At 40.3% G+C, this 23,349-nt stretch overlaps 1 protein-coding gene across 1 annotated transcript in view; it reads right to left on the bottom strand.

Moving 5' to 3' along the window:
* Positions 1–11,524: 11,524 nt before the first annotated feature.
* Positions 11,525–23,349, bottom strand: part of NXPH2 (neurexophilin 2) — a 28,985-nt gene continuing 17,160 nt past the window's right edge. Inside the window, exon 2 of the mRNA XM_053405787.1 lies at positions 11,525–13,436. Within this exon, the coding sequence (XP_053261762.1) occupies positions 12,693–13,436 (744 nt within the window). The 3' untranslated portion in view covers positions 11,525–12,692. The remainder of the gene's footprint in view (positions 13,437–23,349) is intronic.

Raw genomic sequence — 23,349 nt, forward strand, 5'->3', positions numbered from 1 at the left:
GCAGTGCAATTAGACTTTTGGGGTGGCCTGCTTCTTTCCCAATCTATTCTTTGTCCTAATACACAATTTAAAAACATTGCCCTCTTCCCCTACCTCACAGAGGGTACTTCCACAAAGGTGGAGGGTGGTGGTGAGAAAAATTTTTTTTGTAACTAAGTTATCTTTTTCTAATAGGGAAGGTACCCAGGGGCATCTCACTCACGTTCCCATTTTTCAAACTGATTGCCCCTAAAAAGAGGGGTTGTGATTTCTATTTTCCAACCCTCAAGCAGTAAAGTATGTTGTTGCAAGAGACCAGTTGTACCTGTCTTTTGGGAAATTGTCACACTTTGCCCCCTCAGAAGAGGCAACCATGCTAGCAACTTGCATCCAATTCTGACAGAAAATAAAAAGTTAGGGATTTCTTATTGGAAAATTTAACCTGAAAATTAGTGGGCTTAATCCACTTGAGGGATTCCTTTGCCTGAAAATTTCATCCACATGTGAAAAAAGTTGGCCATTTTTAGATTTCACATTATTGTCAATGGGTACGAAGCAAAACTTCAGATTTAACACAGATCATATCTGGACCTCAATGTCAATCTAATTGGGATAACAGAGTGGCTCTAAAACAGATTGCTCTGCTTCCAATGGATACAAGATTAATATTTTTGTCATTGCATATCCCTAGTATATGTCTAAGCCCGCCTCTCTCTCTGCCCCCCATTGCTTTTATGAACTCCATTCAAACAATATTCTCCCATCCCACTTTTTGTGATACCTTTTCTACCATGGAAAATTTTGCTGCTCTTCCGGCAGCCATCATTAAAGCTGAATTTGGCTGGGAACATGGTCCCTTTTATTGATTGCAGTGCCTATCAAGTGTCTTTATCTCACAATTTGCTAAGTTATCCAAACCTGTATAAATAATCAGTAGTTTGAATAGCTAATCAAGCATGATAATCACAAAGGTGCAAATGTGTGTTTGGAGGATATTTCTTTCATTTAGTGTGTTCCTTCTGTCGTGAAACGGAATGTATTTTTCCAGTACTCTGTACATTGTGCTTTCATATTCTGCAGCAGATTAAAATGTCAATCATCTTTTCCCTAGTTCATATAGTGTGTCCTCTAAGCCTCAGGGAAGGGGCGCGCATGTCTAGGTTTGCTTCTGCCCCACCAATAAAAAGAGCCGTGTGGAATGAAATATGTGTGAGGCGGCACAGCGAGATGTCAAATTTGTCCCGAAATAATGAGTTAGCGCCAAATGCTAATTAAATATTGATGAAAGTCATACTTTCAATTATCTTCATTATGGCCTGATGTTTTATGTAGACATTAAGGGCTTGGAGTAGGAGCTCATATTGTAATTAGTTGTGCTGTACAGAAGCACAAGGTATTTTTCTTCTGGGACGAACTGAGGGCTGGGCTGAAAGCGAAGAGCCACATTTTGCAATAATGCTCAGCGCTGTCAGATTTCAGCATTTGGTGGCATTTTTAAAAGTTTGTCATAGTCAGATCATTTGTATACCCCATTTTCCACAGATTTGTGCTCAAAGCAGATTACAACACCTAACAATTAAAACTGTTGCAGCACTAACAGTTCAACAATGAACAATTTTCATATATATGTATATGAAAATTAAGGGAGTATGAAGCTTACCAACAGGTCTTTTAATATCCCAATGGAGCCCTAAATCTAGTGAGAGCTTTTTCTCTGATCAGAAGGAAGACCTAGCCCAACTACCTACCTGATTAGGTATCTGTGGCAAGAAGGAACTCTCTCAAACTGTATTTCAAACACTTGATGATATTTCAATACAGCCCATAATCGGGGTGCTTCCAGATGACCTGTTTGTTGAGCATTCCTCCTGATTTGTTTGTAGAGCCATTTGATGATGTTGCGCCAAAGCAAGTATTAACCTACACAGCATCTCTCCATCAAAAAGTCCAGTTTGTTGCTCAAGATCTCCCAGTGAACTATAATTGTGCAACCTGAAATTGCTAGCCCATGAGTGAATACCACCCCAAAACCAGCCACAGTCTGGAAGCACCCCTTAGACTCAAAAGTCTGGAACGCATTTCACAGGCATTCTTGCGATTGTTCCCTTATGACAGTTCCTACAGCAAGAGGGAGCATTTCTCTCACTTTCTCAACCCTGACGAAAGGAGACAAAGGTACTTACCCATTTATAATGAGGCAAACTGAATCCAGGGACACTTTTCTACTCATTCTTGAGCTTGGGAATGTAGCATAGCGATGTCCGCACATTCAGCACATGGCCTCCAATGGGCTGGGATAAGTATTCCCAGGAAGAACCTCCCACAGTAGTTGCCAAAGCAAGATTGCGGAGATAATGGTGACAAACAAGTACTACAGTTATCTTTAAAAATGAAACGGGCAAGCATTTGTCACATGTAACAAAGACAATGAGACATGTGTTTAAATAGTATGCCCTACTTTGATAGATGAGATCAAGGAGAGTTTGAAAGAAGCCACTCTAGGCTCCAGGGAATCACTGTCCCATCCTTGGCAGAGGTGAGGAGGCAGGAGACACAAAAGCAAGCATTTTCTGTGGCAGCACCACATTTTCAGGGAACATGTGGATTTGCCCCCACAGCTGAGTCACTGAAATGACATTGAAGACTTCTTTTTAAACTCAAGCCCTTAAGTTGACAATAGAACCAGCACTGTGGTCTAAACCACTGAGCCTCTTGGGCTTGCCGATCATAAGGTCAACGGTTCGAATCCCCGTGATGGAGTGAGCTCCTGTTGCTCTGTCCCAGCTCCTGCCAACCTAGCAGTTCAAAAGCACACCAGTGAAAGTAGATAAATAGGTACTGCTGCGGCAGGAAGGTAAATGGCGTTTCTGTGCGCTCTGGTTTCCGTCACGGTGATCTGTTGCGCCAGAAGCGGTTTAGTCATGCTGGCCACATAACCCGGAAAGCTGTCTGTGGACAAATGCCAGCTCCCTTGGCCTGAAAGCAAGATGAGCGCAGCAACCCCATAGTCACCTTTGACTGGACTTAACTGACCAGGGGTCCTTTATCTTTACTTTTACCTTTGTTCTATTAAATAATTGTTATGATCTGAACTATTTTAAAGGTTGTACACAATCACATCGTTGCAAGGCATCCTGTGTCCTTAAGGGGGGATGAGTGGGGTAAAAATCTTACAAATAAAGAAAAATAAAACCACTTACAGAAATGGTTCAAAAATATTTTAGGTCCATCCCAGGCTAAGAAGGATTTTTTAGTATGTGAAGATGCCCTGTCTGAATCAGTCCATAATGCCCAGTATCAGTAATAGTGACTCTCTGTGGTTGTGACATTCTTAAGTGGAGCTGCTTTATATCACTTGGAGAATTGCGATAATTATTAGTACTACTTTTTATGCAGAACAATGAATTGCTTAAAGTGACCCTAAGAATAGATACAGTATGGTGCTTGTGGTTAGGTGAAAGAGAAAACGGGATTACAAAACACTACCAGCAATTGTTAGACTCTCAACAGTGGAAGCTCTGAATAGGTTGAGTGAACGCATCTCATGATGAGTTTGGGTTTCATCCTGCCTCACGGGAGACAAACCTCTGAAGCCCTGATCCCAAACATTCAATGATCCTAAAAATTAAGGCAAATCAGCTGAAGGGTAATAATACAAAGTAAAAGGGAGGAGGGACTTGAGTGCCAGCTGCTGTGAGGGCAATTTCAACACTCATAATGGTTCCCCACCCCCTCTTTGTTGTTAAAACTCCAACTTCGGAATTCTGCCACCCCACCGGGGGAAAGCAAGCCTCAGACTATGAGAAAGGGATCTGAATATCCAGAGGCGAAAGCAGGCGGAATTAATGATAGAATAATATTCCAAGGGCTGTTTAATTAAACCACTTTTGTTAATAATGCAGTGCAGAGGATCTGTGTTATGTAATTAAAGATAGTACATTGGTAAATGATAACTATGCAAATCCAAGTCATAAAATTTAAATGTGATTGGTGTTAAACTTAATGCAAGAGGGAACAGAAAGCCAAGTGAAATGAGATTCTGAGTTATTTCTTCCAACTATAAATGTTAATCAAAATTTAGCAACAGGATGTGATGAGAGTTGGTTAAATATCAAGTGTTTTAACCATAATTTAAAAAATCAACTTAGTTTGCTTTGGTCACCATTTTCTTCCACAGAGTCATTGGCTTGCATGTTTCCTGACAGTTTTCAACATTTTGCTGATTCCATTTATCTGGCTACCACATTTCACGGGAATTCTCTGGCAATGAATAGTCTCAGGTATCTATATGAGGTTCTTCACTGTGTCTTAATATGCTTCTTTTTAAAGCGGAGTGGAAAGACACTGACAAAATGCATCAGGAGCAACTTTAAAAATAAAAAATAAAGGCTCCCATCTGCACTATGCACTTAAAGCAGTACCACAGCACTTTAAAAAGTCGTTACTTCCTCCCAGGATTTATGGGAATCTTAGTTTATTAAGGCTGCTGAGAATCATTAGGAGACCCCTAATCCCCTAGCGGACCTACAATTCTCAGAGTTCCCTGAGAACAGGGATTGACTGTTAAACCATTCAGATTGTTCTTACTAAAAACATGCCAATGCTGCTTCTGAGTGTGAGGTTCAGTGGGGGAAAATACATAGACAAAATGCATTGAAAATTCTGCGCTGCTGCATAGAGGGTGGAGCAAGCTTATTTTCTCCTGCTCTAGAGGCGAGGACCCAAACTAATGAATTCAGGTTGTAAGAAAGGAGAGTTCAACCACCAGGAAGAGCTTTCTCACAGTAGTAGCTGTTGGACAGTGGAATGGGCTCCCTTGGGAGGTTTTGCTCTCTCCTTCTTTGGAGATTTTTAAGCCGATGTTGGATGGCCATCTGTCATGGATGCTTTAGTTGAGATTCCTGCATTGCAGGGGGTTGGACTAGATGACCCTCGGGACCCTTCCAACCTTACAATTCTATGATTCTGTAATTCTATGTTTGTCTTCCTCCTTTCACAATCAGGGGGCTTCCGATGAAGCTGAATGCTGGAAGGTTCAGGACAGACAGAAGGAAGTACGATAGTTTGTGCAGGGTATGCTCATGAGATGTTGGCCACCAACTTGGGGAATTAGGCAAATTCAGGGAGGACAATGCTATCAATTGCTATCAGGATATTGCCTCCAGTATCAAGAGGCAGTATGGAGATCATGAGTGGTAGAGCTACTGCTTGTGTGCTTCCCATATGGATGCTGTGAGCAAGGGAGGACTTTGGCAATCTTTTGTAATATGGCGCCCTGTGCGAGGTCAAAATTTGACACCCCAAAATGGATTTCTCAGTCATGAATCTTCTCAATTTTGGGCCCCCTCGGCTCAGCAGCTTGTGTCAGGGAACTGCTGAACTAGATAGGCCTCCCGTCCGACGTCAAAAAGGGGCAGGGTGGGGGCAGAATGTGGCAAAGGCAGAATGGGGGAATCTCCACTTGTGTGTGTCTTGGTGGTGTGCACAGTGGCCCGGAAGAGAACCTCTGTGTAAGTGGGGACTCCCCTGTGTGTTCCAGCAGGACTTGTCTTATGTTATGACATATTCTTAGCTGGCCATGAACTCTGAAGCATCTTTTCTTCCAAAACCCAAGTCTGAGAATCTTCTGGAGGAAGAAATGAAATGCAGAAATGTGCTTTCCCTGAAGGTGGCTGTGAAAGTTTTAAATTCAGCAGTGAAAGTGATAAAGAAAGTGCTTGCTATGTAAACACTCGAATATACCCTGGTTCTGCAGATCATAATCGCTGACAACTATAGCAAACATAGTCTCGAAGAGGGTTTTCCCTGAGTGCTCGCTAAGCAACTAAGCCAAGGATGGGGATTCTGTCACTCGCTAAGTGTTGTTGGACTCCAGTTCCCATCAGCCCCAGCCAGCATGGCCAATGAATAGGTATGATGGGAATTGTAGTCCAACATTATCAGGAAGGCCACAGGCTACCAATTTTTGTGCTAAATAGTTCTCATTTTAGCATGCTGTCGGTTAATTTCTTTACATGTTTCTCTTCCTCCACACTTCCTGCTTCAAATAAAATCTCAGAGGAACTACAAATAGCCCCCCCTCCCCATCTCTTCTGTTCTAAATACCTGGTTTCCAATCTGAAACCAATTACAACATATCACCTTTCAGGGAGATCACCGACTTATGTGGAATTGCTAAGATAAGGTAACCAAAGCTTAATTGCCTTTACTTATGATGAAAGAACGAGTGCTGTCTTGTGGCTAGGAACGAAGCGAGAGAATGTGTGTGCAGTATAAATTGGATTTGCATCTAAGGTTATCAAATTGGGAGTAAAAGCCACAAGGACAAATGAGGAGACTTGAATTGAGGACACAACCATAAATTGATTTGGAGCTTCTGGTGCTGCCAACCTGGTTCATAATGGAGATACGGCAATGTTTTTATTCTGACATAAAAGGAAAGGTATTCATGAGGAAGTTTGGAAAACATCACAGTGCCAAAAGATGTAACTACCTTGCCAGGTCAGATAAGGTCAGTTTGGACCAGGAGTGGCTGATCTGTGGCCCTCCAAGTTACTGTTGCTGGACCAGTGGTGGATTTATGATCTGTGGGATCCTGTGTGCAGCTTTGTGTGGGGGAGAGTGGGCATTGGCAGTTCACCTAAATAAATGCGGCTGCGTCCAAAAATATAACAGAGCATAAGAATGAGTTAGTTAATAACATGGGTTATCTTTTTCCAACCAGCATATTATTAAACAGTACTCTTTGTTTCCAATTAATGATATAATTGGGGCTAGATGTAATGGAGCACTTCCTCCCATGCATGTGAGTTCAGATCTGTTTCACAGCTGAATGTGATCTACTATGCAGTGCCTCCCTTCTGAAAGGAAGGGGCCCAACTGTAGCATGCCCTTGTTGGTACTGACTCTTTTGCCACTAGCTGAAAACATGGCAGTTTGCCCCAGGCATTTGGTGATTAAATGGTGGATTAGCTGTTGATTGCTTTCTTGTTGTATTATTGTTGCTGGGATGTTACTATGTTTTTATACTGCTTCACTGTATACACCCTGAGCTTGCAGAAAGGCAGACAAAATATATCCCTTAAAAAAGTTAAATGTTGCCAGCTTTTCAACTCCTGTTAAAAATGGATGCTAAGCTGAGTACAGTAGCACCTTGGCTTACGTTACCCTTGGGTAACCTTTGGGTTGTGAAAGCGGCAAACCCGGAAGTATTTTACTGGGTTTGGCTACGCGCACATGTGCAGAAGTGGTCCTCCGGTTGCGAAAACCTCAGGATCCGACCAGACCTCCGGAACGGATCCTGTCCTCAACCAGAGGTATCATCGTACTAGAGGCTGCATCTTAATGTTTTAATGTTGTATTTTAATCTTGTTTTTTAAGTTGTGTTTTAATCAACTTCTTTTTATTATTGGTTCTTAGCCGCCCTGAGCCCGGTTTTCGCTGGGGAGGGCGGGGTATAAATAAAATTTATTATTAATTATTATTATTAAATATTATTATTATTATTATTATTATTATTATTATTATTAGTCTCTAGAGTGTTATTGAAGGCAGGCGGTATTTCTCAAGCACAGTTTACAGAAAGCAAATAGCAGCTTACAGATTTTTGAGGCCTGGATCTAGCAATTCTTTGCAGATATTTTCATCCTTCTCTTTGCAGCCCCTTTGCAGGTTTGGAGGACTCTCTGAAATAGTGTGGCAGTGGAAGCCTACACTGGATCGATGGGACTTTCTCATGAGCAGCTGGAGCCCTTCGCTTTGCAGAATACCATTTCTGAATGCCAGCCAATCCACAGATAGGATTGTTAACTGTTTATCACACATATAAACAGTGGTGTTCAGTGGCTACCTGGTGAAAAGCTGGGGATGTTGCTGGTAACTCCCCACCCCCAAGATAAAGCATCTCAGAGTCAGTGCTAGGACTTACGTACTGATGACCTTGACAAATTAAGACCATATATTATTAGTATATAAGATGCAACATTTTTGTAGAAATCAATACAGTACTAAATAGATAGAATGAATCTCCAATAGTATAAAGGCAATAATAATAGGAGTGTAACGCACTAAGGAACTCTGCAAGTTATTTGCACATGGATATGGCTATTGGACAACCAGGTTTGTCGCTGACTGCGTATGTGCGGTAAAGCTGCTTTTTGCGCAACCTAAACTCTAGCTAAGGAGGAAATATTTACAAAGTATCTTTATTACAAAAATAATTAGACAACTATATAGAAGCATTCCAGTAGTAAACGCTTAATAGGTCAAAGATTATATTAAAATAGCCTGGGAAAGTTTGTATTAATGGTCATTTAAATTAATAATTATTTAGTAAGCCCTGAGGTTAATTTTGAAACTTGGGATTTGTCAACGTAGATGTTTATATGATTGGAACTGGGGATCATGGCAAATGGGTTGTTTATCCAGGACTAGTTCACAATGGAAGTTTTAAATGAATTGTTTGGCCCTCTTCCTCTGAAGCTTTGCGTATAAGCCTATCGCCGAGTCCCACCTGTTTACTTGTGGCTATTTTATTATTATTCTAGAAGTGCTGGACCTCTTAACAGTTAATTTTTTTTCACAGTTTTCATCTCATATTAGGATACCGATTAAGACCCTTGGGCTGAAATATGTTTGGCATATATGGAGATGCACTGCACACTATTTGGCCTACTAACGATGCATTATTGCAACATTTGTATACACATTTAACTTGTGTGTATTCAACTTTATGTCCTTGGCAATTTAAAAATAAAAAGGGGTGGAAATGGAATGAGAGTCGAGGGGAAAAACTTTGGCAAGCCCACCCACCATTGCACCCAATGTGTTTTGATCATGCATGATTTGGGCTTTAGGCGCTATCCCTGGAAAGTAACCCCAGTGTAAGTTGCAGGGTTACTGTATATGAAAATTGTTTTCTTGCAATAAATAATTTTCTAATATTTAAGGGCTGGATTCAACCAAGTCCCACTAGAAGAAGCCTGTGCAAGGACTTCTACTAGTGCAACAGGGTTTTCCCCCTTTCCCTCAAATTGGCTAAGGGTGACAGGTTTGGGAGAACTGCCAGAGCAGTGCATAGGTGGAAGAGAGGAAGGAGAAATCCTTCTGGTAAGCTCAAATGCTTTCAATGACAGACTGATTGATGTCAGAGTGCTATGTTGAATTCCTCCCAATATATTTTCTTTAACCCTGATCTTCATCACGAGGCTTGTTGTTGTGGAACATTTGCGACTTAGATTACCTAGCTGTGATTTGGACACTGTACACGCGCTGAAAACTCGCATGTAAGATGCTGTATGTTATGTTTATGTGAATTTCCATACAGCTTCATGCACTGGAGTGTGTTCTGTGCAGGAGCTTGGTAATATGAAGACATTGCAGCACTGAAACTTCCCTTTCTTGTATCCGCTGACATTCCTGTTCCAAGTTGGAAATTCCAGTGTGAAAACAAGACTTCCCTGTTATCACTTTTGATGTGCTTCACAGATACAACAATATTGAATGAATTAGTGGACTCACCAGTTAACAGCAGGATAAACCTAACAGACAAAGGCTGTGATACTATGCTGTTTTGTGTGGGAGTAAGTCCCATTTAACTTAATAGCATTTACTTTAGAGTAGGCATGCATTGTATTGCACTGTGCCAGTAAAATGCTAGACATGTCTAATTAAAATAAGCCTTATTGACTTTAATGGGGCATTATTCCAGGTAGGTGGATGTAAGTTGGAGTCCTGATGAATTTTGATAAAGCATCATAAAACATGACATTTCGCTGTTGCACTGAGAAAAATAAATTTCAAAATGAAATCTAACCTAACAAATGACAGTTTTAACAAACTCTCTTTATTTACATAGAAATATGTGTACACATGTGTTCTGTACTTGTACACATACATTTCTAAGTATATATACATGTATAGTTTCCACATACTCTACAATAAATAACTTTTAGCTTGTGTTTTAAACCGCCTAGACTTGGGTAAAAATACATGTTCAAAAAATAATGGCTTACGACTAAATTACAAAAGCACCCGAAATTGAACTCATAAATCTCAGCAACAAAACCTAGCTTATATACAGCTAAATCTAGGACACACAACACAAATGTGAACTAGAATTTTAGTGGTTCATTATCTTGGTAGAAAGGAACAACTGAAAGGGAACTTAATGGAAGAAACCAGTTTTCAACCCGGGTGGGGGGGGGGCAGTAGCAGGGAACTGCTCAGGTTTATGACCAGCCAAATAAAACCCACATTTCTAAGCTGCTACCTTCTAATAAGTTCTCTTTAATAAAAAGGATTTTGGGGTGGAGATTTTACTACAAGGAAGAAGAGAACGGACAATATGATTTAGATGTAGGAGCAGATGTATAGATGACTGGGAGATCCAGTGTATGTGCTGCTTGCCCATTATTTACCGGTAATCTGAATTGGAGTTTCTCACTGAAAGTCATGGGGGGGGGGTGTTTTCTCCACTAGACCAGAACCTCTGTGTGATCATATCTTACATCACAAGATAGGGCTCAGAGCCACACTTTGCTCTTTGATCATGAAGCCCCAGTTCATCCCAGGGCAGGGTTGAGGACTATCTATTGCTCCTTCTGACAAATCAATGAATTGCTCCTGGAATTTTCCTTCTGTTGTGCTTTTGCAGCTACTTGTCTTCCCAACAACCTTCCACTTTCCTGTAACTCTCTCTTACAAAGCAGAGACAGCCCCTCCTGCTCATTCCATATCTCTGCTTATCCCCTCCTGCCTGCTTTCCAGACAAGAAGAAAGAATGCATTGCTGTCTCCCAAACTCATGAAAATTAGGCAAGACACCAGCAAGGCTCATCTCTACTAACAGCCCCCAGATCATATTCTGGTCAGAAGGTAGTCTGATACTGAGGGTTTCATGCCATTTTTGGGTGGGGCCATAAGATAAGTTGGTGGAGCAGCAAATGTACATTTGACCTTTGTACAGTAGGCTACTTTCTACACACACCTTTTTATCCTTCACCCAGGTAAGCAGGAAGCATTATCTGAGTTCAGGGATACATTGCAATAGGGCAGAACAGTGTGGCCTGGGGAGGGGTGTGTGGCCTCTGAAGAGTCCTGAGGGCCAGATAGAGTGGTCGAAGGGGCCATATTTGCCCTGCCCTGAGGTCCCCCACCCCTGCCCTAGAAGGAGTGTGATTGCATTGTGCTAATGACAGACTGTATGGATTTGCCTGCTTAAGCACAGCAACCGTATTTTAAATATTTTTTGTATTATGTGGCTCTATCGATATACTTTTGTATGTTCTGACCACTGACATGGGAGGCAAGCTCCCTCCATTTCCTGTACTTGGCTGATTTTATTCATTTGTCAAAAGCACTTTTAAACAGCTTTGTCTATACAGATGTTGGAGTGGAGGGGTGTCACATTTAGAATGAGCAAAAACGAAACAAGCAGTACAGTACAAGGAAATAAACCTATAAAATACGTCAACAGGTAACAGGAGCAGATAAAGCAAGGGCAGACTGAACTAAAACCAATGAACGCACTACACCCTTAAAATGGCTGGGCTAAAAGATAAATTTTAATCTGGCACCAAAAAGATACTAGCCACACATCTGAAGAGGGAGGACACAGCCTAGAGTTGGGCAGTAAACCCAGAACACATTTTTTTTTTGCTCATTAGTGGGTCTGTCACTAACAACTATGAAAATGGAAGGTGTCGTTCGAAAACATGGCTTTTAAGCATGGCTTCAGAGGTGAGCAACTGACCCACCCTCACTTGCATTAACTGGGCTCAGTTCTGCTGTATTCAAGCTCAATGGCAAGTCAGTGACAGCTCTTGTGAATGATTCATTCATGAAGACAGTTTATACAAATCTCATAGAAATTCTTTTAAAAATTCAATTCCTACAGAACATTTGCCAAAGCTTTAGGCAAAATTCATAGGAACTCTAGTGTTGGGCAAGCCCCTCCCTACAATAGTTCTCGCATCCAAATCTTTTGGAAATGTCTGACTTCCCTCAAAATTTCTATAGATGCTCATCTTAATGGCATCTCTACTTGAACCTAAATATTTACCCTGACGTGTTTATTGGCAGTTGTGTTATGACTTTCCTCTAACACCAATGAAGTGTGCTCCCCCCATTCTAAATATTAATCTGCTATTGCAGCAACTCCTAGAGAAGACAGATAATGTGTACATTGCTTGCATTGGGTCTCTTGTTTCGGCTTGTCCATATAGTGGCAGTGTCTGGTGTTTCCTCTACAACTGATGGGAACAGACACAATAACAAATGATTATTCATTTTTTGAAATGACATTTTGGTATCTGAATGCCTAAATATGTATGGCAACACCTTAAACTTAGGGGCAGTTCACATACTCATGAACATCACTTGCTGAGACATTATGTTGAACTTGCAGCAGAAATGTTGAATTGATTTAACTGAAAGACTTCCAAGTGCTATGAAAGTGCCATTTATGGTGTTTGATCTTTGAGGGTGTTCACTGACACATGCAAATTGCCACTTGATGTTGTAGCCATCAAGTGAAGAACATGCACAGGTGAACCAGCCCATCGAGAAAGGATTATTTTCTCTTGGGAGAGAGATTATTGTTGCTATAACCTGATTAGGAATCCCTGTCCAAAAGAAGCTTAAAGTGGAATTTTAGACAGCTTATCAATACACTGATTTATCAGTCATTGTGGGGTGGGGAGAGAATGGATTATATCATCCAGATGACAAATACGGTGTTTCACTGTGATAGTTGTAATCAGGACAGACTTTTTGCACCAGTTTGTAATCAACGCTGTAAAAAGCAATGTAAATACAGATGACTTTAAATGGTTTAGAACACAGCCAGGACACATGGCTTTGTGTCTGCTCTTGGTAGCAGATCTTCGAAGGGTCAAAATTACACAATGCAGTTTTCTTAGCCCTATCCGTTTTCTCGTATTCAATTCGACAGTTGAAAGACTTGGACTCCTTGGTCTCTAGCGTTGACTGTGGTGAGGATTCAAACTCCACCACCTTGGAAGGTGGCACCAAGCTCACAGAAACATTTCCAAGGCCTGTGGAATTGTGCCGGAAGTAAACACTGAAGGTTCCATTGCCATGGTCAACAATTTTCCCTGTTATGAGAAGATTCAGCTTCACAGTTTTGATGTTAGAATGGAAGTCACCCCACCCAAACATTTTCTTGAATTTCCCAGTTTTTACAATTGGTCTGCGTTTAGTTCGTGCAAGAGATTCCTGAACCTCAGTGATGTTGGATAACCAATCCCAAAAGTTGTCTATGCTGTCTGAATATGACATCTGTCCATGTTTCAGTGCTGGGGATGGCTTAACAAAGAGGCGTAAAGGGTTGATGATCCTCGAATTGACTACATTATCAACTAGTGTATCTGCAGGATCTTTGTCTTCCCAGTTTAGTAAGTCTGTGGCATGGATGATCTGCTTAGCATCACAAAAGATCTGTTTCAAAAGAGAGAAGAAGAAGAAGATAAATATTAAAAACGTGATATGATATTAAGTTAAAAGATTCTTGCCCTGACTTTACTGTGAAAACACTCAAGACAGCTTATATCTGTATTGTAATATTGAGTGACTCTTTTGTTAACTGGGCTCAGTTCTGCTAGGTTCTAGATACATGCTCTGCCCTTTCAGATGTGCCTGAATGAGTGGCGACCACACCTGACTGCATCTGAAGAGAGAGTGGAAACTCCTCTGTAGGGCAAGATTCTGAACCTCCTAAAATCTCCAGTGCCATAGCCCTGCCATCTTTCTCCTGCCATTCTCAGTTACTATTAATGAGAGGCTTCCTAGAGGCTTCTGCCCATCTCTCTGATCCTCAAAATAATCACTACCAGCAGGTCCCATCCTTTTCTCTCACAGAAATGGTTTCAGTAGGGCAATGGATTCTTTTGTTCATTCCCCTCCTTCTTTATCTGTAAGGAGCCACAGAGAAATGTGTATTTTTAAAACAACAACAAAAACACACTACATTCTAAGTACTTAAAAGAATGATAAAATAAAATTAGTTAATAACTAGGTTGCAAGTACTTAATGAGCAATAACCTTTTTGAATTATTCACGCATGAATATAAAAAAGATTAAAATCTTATTTTTAAATACCAGTTTTATGCGGAAAGTGCATTGCAGTTCTTTGCTAATCTTCCTCTTAATATAAATCACTTTGAAAAATCATCCTTAATTATTTCTCTTTTTTTAAAGAAGATTGTATTTGCTTAAAATAGAACTGATACATACTGGACCTTGGGCAGAAAACTCATTCTGTGATAATGGTTTAGTGTTATAAGATATTTATTTCTGTATTTTAGAAAATCTATTTTTTATACAAATCAAATGTGACCTATGAAGTCTATATCCTTCTACTTAACCCCCTGCCAGCAAATGTACCCCAACAAAGCAATCCAAATAAAATACCTGGTAGAAGTTAGTAAGCATGACACCATTTGCATGTAAAACAAAACATGTCTTTACTTAGACCTCCTCCTTTCCAGTATAACAAAATAGTTGCCCGTAAGTTATTGGGGTCAACAAAATCCCACAATGTAAAGTACAAACATCTTCTCAAATGGTGTGTGAAATCTAAGCCTTTACAAAAAGCATTTAAAATGTTCAGCTACATACATAAAACATAATTATAACAGTTGCACAAATACAACAGTGCAACAATCATGAGTAACAACAACAAATATTGCATTTTCTTAATACTAAATTATTGGTGCAGGGAGAGATTAACCCTAATGTTATCAAAGATATGGGGCAGAAGCTTTCACAGAACATTCGTTGCTTTCTCTGTTATGTGGATATCGGGGATATATATCCTAGTTCAAGGTTTTCATCTGCCTTATACTAAGGCAATCACCTGTTCATCTAGCTTGGTATTGTCTACAATGAAAGGCAGTGGCTCTCCAGGGTTTCTGACACAGGTTTTCCCCAATCCTACATGAAGAATCCAGGGCTTGAACATGTCCCCACCCTGAGCTCTGGCTAATGGTCTCCACAGACCCTGGTGCACCCCTGAAATCTCGCACCACTCATGGAGATTGTGGTGGTGAGTAACAATATATTCCCTGGAAATTGCTATTGCTTAGTGGCAGGGCACATGCCTTCACATGCAGAAGGGCCCAGGTAATAGTTTAACTAGGATCTCAGGCATTAATGTTAAGAAAGAGAAGTAAAGAAACCATTTAAATCACAACAAAAGGAAAATCTCTTATGCCGCCTCAAATTGGTTAACTACTCCATGGTCTAGACTTCTTTCCTTTTCCTTTTCTTTTTGCTCATATATTGCTTTAACAATACAAACTAACTTGAATGCTAGAACAAAGTAAATGTTTACATAATTCATGACTTGACAAAGCTTACTAATTCTGCAAGTGCATGCACATTAGAGTCATGCAATATCATACAAGTTTTCAGCATCTTACACTCAAGGCTGGCAAGAATAATGAAGTCTCCAACTGTCGTCAATTACACGAAAAAAATGCAATCCTAAACTGATCACATTATATTCCATTACAATTCTCTTATTGTAAGAAAATTATAACAGACACTAATAATTCAACATAATAAGCAGAGCCTGGACCTTACTGATAATTAAATGTGCTTTTCCTAAAGGCAAAGGCTGTGATAGGTTTTGTAGCAGCATATGTGATTGCTGTAAGGCGTTAAGGATTTAAGTAGCATGTACTTATTAGCTACACTATACTGAAAATCCATACCATATTCATTTTCTGGAATGTATTTTATACCTATGCTTGTGGTACTAACCTTCAGTTCTAATACCCCCCTAATTCCTCCACCCCCTGTTGCTAAAGCATTTTGCTCTTGTTACATTTGCATTGATGCTATGAGGAAGGAGGAAATGGGCACAAGGGGCTGTGAGTGGCGGCTCCAAAACTCTTGTGATGCTAATCCCTTATCCCTGTCTTGAAACTGCAGTACAGTGGTACCTCAGTTTACGAACTTCATCCGTTCCAGAAGTCCCATTCTTAAACCAAAACCGTTCTTAAACCGAGGCGCGCTTTCCCTAATGAGGCCTCCCACAGCCAGTGCCATTCCACCATTCGGATTCCGTTCTTAGACTGAGGTAAAGTTCTCAAAGCGGGACACTATTTCCAGTTTTGCAGAGTTTGTAAACCAAATCATTCTTAAACCGGACTGTTCTTAAACCGAGGCACCACTGTATTCACCCTTATGCAGCAGAACAGTTCATCTGTTTTACAGAATAGGAACAGAGTTAAGTCCTGGTGAAACTATGCCCTGAGGCTTCTGCTAGTAGGACTCATTAGCTGGATCCTGCCCTTGGTTTGCATATTGTTTCAGAAGGGGTTAATGAGATAGGTTTGCCATTAAATGCAAACTAAAACAAATCCCGCCCCCCCATCTCCATCTTCCACTGCAGAATGGTTCCTCCCACACTGTATTTGGAGACTTGTTTGGGGGTTTTTAAGTATCCACATTGTAGTCCAATGTTAACCGTGGATTTCATCTTTACACTTGGATCTTTTTAAATAGCCATCACACAATATGTGACTGTACCTATCCCACCCCCTGCCCTGTCATAGAAGTAATAATTGAAGAGTGAAAAATTTGCAGTTTTAAAATATCATTTGCGTAGCCATCCATTGAGTCAAATCAGCAAAGACGCAGCTTTCAAAGAAAGCAATTGAAAGCCGGACAATGTCTGATCCCCTCTCCGTCCCAATCCCCAGTAGTATATCATAGGGTTAAGCGGAAAACAGGCTTTCACAAACAGTTCTGGGGTGGGATTGGAGATCAGGTTGAGTTGCTATCACATTAGGAATGTACAAATTCTGCTTCCCACCCAAGCAACTGGTAAAGCACCTTCTGTTATTACAGTTTTACTATGTTAATGAAAAGTGGCCAGAATTCCCTTGTTCAATAACATATATAATTGGATTGCTTTAACAATTCTGTCCTGTCTCCTGTAGTTAACTAAAATGACAAGCTGCTTCAGCAGGAAATAATGATTTTATTTTTTAAAAAACCCCTCTCATGATCAAATCTTGCAGCCCATTAAATTTTCTGCTTGTAAATGAATCTTATAAAGAACTATCCTCCCTGTAGAGGTACAAGCACACCAACGTCTCTGCTGACAAAACTGGAAAGCAGATCCAGCTGCACAAAACACGGCTATCCATGATTAGTGGTGCAACTTCCCCCAAAGCCATATCTCTTCTGAATCTTTAGGGAATTGTCAGAAAAGCATAATAGGAAAATGACAGAAAGTAGATGAGGAATGACAGAAGTGAACTATATATCAGAATACTAATTGAAGATATTAATATTTTCCCGTGTAATATATCATTCTCTGAAAAGCTGCTAGTGCTGATAAATACTAATAGAAGCCTGGAACAAAACTCGACAAAGGAAGAAGGGAGATAATTGCAAACTTTTCTTGGCTTGCCCAAAGCTTTAACTTTTTTCTTTTTTAAAAACTTTTTAGAAAATACCACCCAAAACTTGTTCAATTGACAAGAGGGGAAAAATTTGCCACATTCAGCAAGGAAACTCTTTGCCTTGCAAAGAGCGATATCCAACTAAATCATACTTAAGAGTAGAACCTTTGAAACTAATTGGTCTTGCCTGAGCATGGTTTATATTCAACTGCATCCATTTTAACTTAGTTGTAGTTTTGTCCCTGTTATCTAGCACTGCTTGAATAATCTTATTTTGTTGTTATTATATTTATTCATTTATATCCCACCTACTCCCCAGACTGAGACTCAAGGTGGCTAACAGATAAAATGGAAAAAGCTGAAAACATAGGAAAAATATTAAGTTCACACCTCCACATTCTAAATAGTGATGAACTAGCAACTCATGCTAGAGTAATATGCTGGGTAAGAAAGCAGCAGAAACTGCTGCCATCTTGTTTTTGGAACAGACAGTTTATCATTATCAGAAATCAGTATGTACAGGTTAAAGCTCCTCTGATCTTAACAACTGTTGATATATACTATTGTTGTACTGTGTATTTTGGGTTTATGCACCGCAATAAAGCTGTGTGTGTGTGTTTATCATGAGATGGAGGCGGAATGCCACTGCATGGAATCAACTAACTGTGAGGCACAAAGAGCCTCACTTAGGAGGGAAATTCAAGTACAGTACAGTAGTCTGAAACTGTCTAGGCCCCTGAAGGGATGCTGGACCCTGATTAGTTGCTTTACATGTCTTCCCAGCAGCAATCGTACACCAGCTTGCTGTCTCCACATTCTAGATTCTGCTACTTAATACTGCAACCATCTGGCTAAATAGTGTCATAACGCTACCTGTGTATGCATGACGAGCAAAAGCACAATTGAAAGTTTTAGTTTGGGAATCTATTTTCAGTTTGTTTGGGGTTTTTTTTTAAAAAAAACTTAAATCAAGGGGTAGCTAACTCCCATCAGCCCTAGCCAGCATGGCAAATGATCAGCAATAATGTGAGCTGTAGAACCACTTTGAGGTTTGATTGTTTGCAATCGAGGGGTATATAAATTTTATGAAATAAATAAATAGTCCAGCAATGGCCAAAGATTAGTCACTTTTATGCTAAATACAGGCAAATATACTAATGCATAGTAGAGTCATGTGTACGGAAACTGGGGGAGAGCTTGCTCTTATACAGGGGTCAGCAAACTTTTTCAACAAACCACTGTCCCTCAGACCATGTGGGGGGCCGGACTATATTGGGGGGGGGGGATGAATGAATTCCTATGCCCCACAAATAACCCAGAGATGCATTTTAAATAAAAGCATACATTCTACTAATGTAAAAACACCAGGCAGGCCCCACAAATAACCCAGAGATGCATTTTAAATAAAAGCACACATTCTACTCATGCAAAAACACACCGATTCCTGGACTGTCCGCGGGCTGGATTGAGAAGGCAATTGAGCCGGATGTGGCCCCCGGGCCTTAGTTTGCCTACCCATGCTCTCATATGTTGCCCTGAACTCCTAGGATGGCAGATGCGATAAAAATGCAATGCAATTCAGGAAAGGGGCTCCCCAGCTGCTGCTTCCTATCTTTACATTACTGGGGCATCTGCTTCATTCTTCTACAGCAGGGTTGGAGAACCTGCGCCCTCCAGCTGTTACGGCTTCCACCAGCCCTAATCAACACAGCCAATTGTCAGGGATTATGGGAACTGTAGTTCTGCAATATCTGGAGGGCCAGAGGTTCCTCAGCTCTACTCTATAAGTAAAAATGGTGATCGAGGATGATTATACCTGTGTTCCCCAAAAATGGGAACATCATTTTTGATGTGCGTCAACCCTTAGTTAACTGCATGTTAGAGGACATTTTCAATTTACCATTTAAATACTTGCTCCCCAAGAAGTATAAATGATTCCCATTTCCCCAAGAAATTACAATGCACATGCAGATGCTCCAACACCTCTCTGGACAGCACCCAAATTAGTTTTTTGTGGGTTGCTGATTGAAACAAGCACAGTTAGCACTCATTTTCAACAAGCACCTGCTGACCACCCATCTGCTGAACTTTAGAGTTTAATGATTCTCCCCTCCTGCATACTTTTTTTTAATGCCTGGGAGATTTCATTTTACCTTTGCTAAAATCAGTTCATTAAAATACTAATTTCAAACTGTAATTATCTGTTGGTTAGCTCTGCTGGTTGAACAAGCTATAGTGCTGATATACTCCCAACTGCAGAAAAGTTCACAGATGTTCCAGTCCCCAGGAGGCTCCACTGTGCTCGGAGACAGTCTTGAAAGAGATTTAGGAAATGTGCTTTTAAGAGTCAAGCATTTGCACCCCAAGTGAATATATCAGGAAGAGTCAGGGGGGTAGGCAGTGGGAGAGACACAGTAACATAAGTCAGTGCGATCTTAATAAACTGACCTCTTATGAAAATGCCACCTGGTTTTCCTTTATGCACAACAAACCCTTTACATTTTTTAAAAAAGCAGAAAGTCTGAACAAACTGTCCTTGCAACTATCTCCTTCAAGACTTTGAGAGGTTCATAAATCCTGACCATCTGGCTAAACAACAGGTAACACTACTGATCAAAAAGGACCCTGTTGATAACTTAAACACTTTGGTCAATGTGTTGCTACAGAGAGTTAAAATAGAACATTTATGAGTTTCAAATAAGGTATCAGCACCCCTCTATCCTACCAGCTCCCAGCAGCTCCATCTGCTTAAAGAAACTCAAACCTAAGACATTATAGTTGGTGTTGTTGGCTCCTTAGAAACAATCCAAAGGTTACAATAGTATATATATTTTATTAGGATAGAATATTACTAATTGGTGAGCAGGATTTTAGTTTTCCAGAAGGCTTCTTCAAGTTGGACATTAAATGAAATGGGGGAAGGGAGGGAGAGCCAGGCAAGATACTCCAACCCCAAAATCTGAAGTTTGCAATAGTACTAACACAGGCCAAGGAGATGTTATTTAGAGCTAGTTGGATTTGCCTCTGCTATGAGCAAAACAGGTTTCATGGTCCATTTCCTCCCAGTATTCACATCTGGAAACACAGCACAGCTGGCTGTGATTTTGTTCCTGCTTTCTCCGAAGTTTGCAAACCAAACTGATCCCCAGCAAGTCAATAGGGAAGAGCACACTTGTAGTGACACAATATATTTTTACAAATGAACACTTGATTTAAGCAAGGCAATGTATTGTTTTGATAAACCTATAACGCCTGTAATAAGTATTTAAGATTGATTATGCATTGTTGCTGTTTGTTTTGAATAAGTCATTTTAATACTAATTTGAAATATATTACATATATATATTTATATAAGGCTGTGTGATGCTAATTGTAGTATGCAGCTTCTCCTCTTGGGCTGTCTACAAAGTTCTGCAGATATACTTCATTTGGGAGACATGTTCCTTTGCAGAAAAAGGTAATAACTCACCTGTTCAAAATACTGGGATGGGTGCTTTGCATTTGTATGTCTAAGTTTAGGACAGATTTTTTTAAAAATCCCAAAACTTCTTCACTCAGTGCATAACTAAATTAAAGAATCCACTTCCACAAAAGGCAGCAAGGGGCAACCAGTTTGGGTGGCTATAAAAGATAGCTATACAAAATTATGGAGGACAAGGGTCCTCCTGATTCACCTCCACCACTGAAGGCAGTTGCTGGGAATCACAAACAGGAAGGGGCGTGCTGCCACATCCAATACTGACTGATAAGAAAAGACAGTAAGAGTACATTTTTTCTTAGATCCAAACAATATGTGACAGTCCCATTTTTTATATATTTTTTGCATGTGCAGGGGAAGTCAAATTCTTTGCCCTGCTGTGTGTCAGTGTTTGTTTGTTTGTTTTTAAAAAATTCCCTGTCTGGTTTGGTTCCAGGATGGGAGGAAATTGGTTGGAGCTATAGGGCAAAGGCAGAGAAAAGGTGAAGATTTCACTCATGTGAGGCATGGGATCCAGGGCTAGGGCCAGTTGGGTCCAAAGGGAGAGAGGTAGATGGCACCGTCTAAGATGGGCTGGTGGTTCCAGGGCAAGCACACAATGAGGGTCAAAGTGTGGCATGGCCAGGGGAGTCAGTGAACCTTAAGCTGTTGCCTAGCCAAAGGAGGCTCAGGTATTATAGGACCTAGGGAGTCCTGATTGGCCTGTGGGAGTCAGCTGACAGTATAGTACTGAAGTCCAGAGGGAGCCCTTTACCCATAGAGCCTACAGGGTTTGCCAGAGTTCTGCTGGAATAGGCATTTAAAATATCAGTGACTCTAGTTTGAGACCACTTCTTCACTGGAGATTTATATCTCCCATCTCCTGTGCACTCATGTAAAATAATAATAATTTCAATCTTTGCTTTATATGTGTACAGAACAAGTGTGTGAATAAATAAATAAATGGGGTTGTTTGATATCTGCTCTGCTCCTTCTTCACCGAATACTTCCAATAATTTGAGACAACTCCAGTATAATAATTAATGTCCTGGCTAAGACATGATCTTACTTCCACAAATTTGTCACAAACTACTTTCCATAGCGGGCACAAAGTTCTTACAGCAAATGTTCTTTTTTGTTTCCTACTTTTTTTGTCTGCCTCTCATCTTTTAAACTAGGGAATAAGAGTTTAGAACTATTTAATTAAAGCTAAAGGTATACCTTATAGCTCTGGTAGGCAGGAAGCTGAGTGAATTCCAGAACCTCTATTATTGTAACACATAAGAGATAATTAACAAAGGAAAATATTACAGTTATCTGCACCCTTTGAGAGTGTAACTAATGAACCTCTAACAGCTGCTCCTGAAAAATCAGCAACACTATCACTATCAATTTCTAGACAAAGCGCAGCTGACAGATGCTTGAAGTGATAAATCAGTCTACACTAGGATTAAAATAACAAGCCCCAGAAGACCTCTAAAAGACAAAGGTGTTGTACCAGTCTACTTCTAGGTTCCCTGGATTCTGTTAGAATGCAGATCAAATTGGTTTGCAAAGCACAAACGGTAGTGGGAAAGAAATCCAGCAATCAGTGCACTTGCATCAAACTTGGCAGTTCAAAAAAACCCAAACAAAACCCAGTAAAACTATCACACACACACACACACACACAGAGAAAGAGAGAGAGAGAGAGAGAGGAAACAGAGACTGAATTTCATTTCTGGTGCTATGGATACATGAAGTAAGTGCACTTCATTTCCCATACACATTTTAATTAAGCCTGTTTTAATATGGGCAGTTGTTTTAAAATGCAATGAATATCATTACTGAAACAGGGTATATGTTATTTCATTTTCTTTGTAAAAAATAATAATGGGTGGGGGGCAATCTCATAACACATTGCTAAAAATGACTGGTGTGCTGAGAACCCATTCACTCCAATGCTTTATGTGCCAAGTGAGATGGGCGAGAGAGTAAAAAAGTAGCAGAAGTGGCACCTAGGGAACCTTTCGGTCAGGCATGTCAATGACAATGTCAGATACGACAGGCGGGCTGACAATGCTGACACCATGCAGAGTACTATGTCCATGACATCCCAGTGGATACTGAAATACCGTCCTGACTGGGTGCAACGTGGGCTTGCTTTAGCTGTTGCACTTTTTGCTTCTGTATTTCTATTGTCCTACATATTTCTTTTAGCAATAAATTTCTTTAAAAAGCAAAATTATGTTGGAAGCTCCAACCACATAACTTTGGCCTCATGTAAATTAGTTAAGATATCTCTCCCCTTCAAATTTTTCTTTTATTTATTATTTATAAAAGTATTTGTATACTTGCCACTTCAAATAAAATACTGAGGTGGGGCACAATATAATATGCAGTAAAACAATATGCTGTATATGCTGTAATCTCCACTTCTCAGAAACTGACATCACTCAGGGTCAACTAGAAGTGACATTAATATTGAAATAGAGACTTA

This window comes from Podarcis raffonei, chromosome 1 (assembly GCF_027172205.1).
Source record: "Podarcis raffonei isolate rPodRaf1 chromosome 1, rPodRaf1.pri, whole genome shotgun sequence".
In the NCBI taxonomy this organism is placed as follows: Eukaryota; Metazoa; Chordata; class Lepidosauria; order Squamata; family Lacertidae; genus Podarcis; species Podarcis raffonei.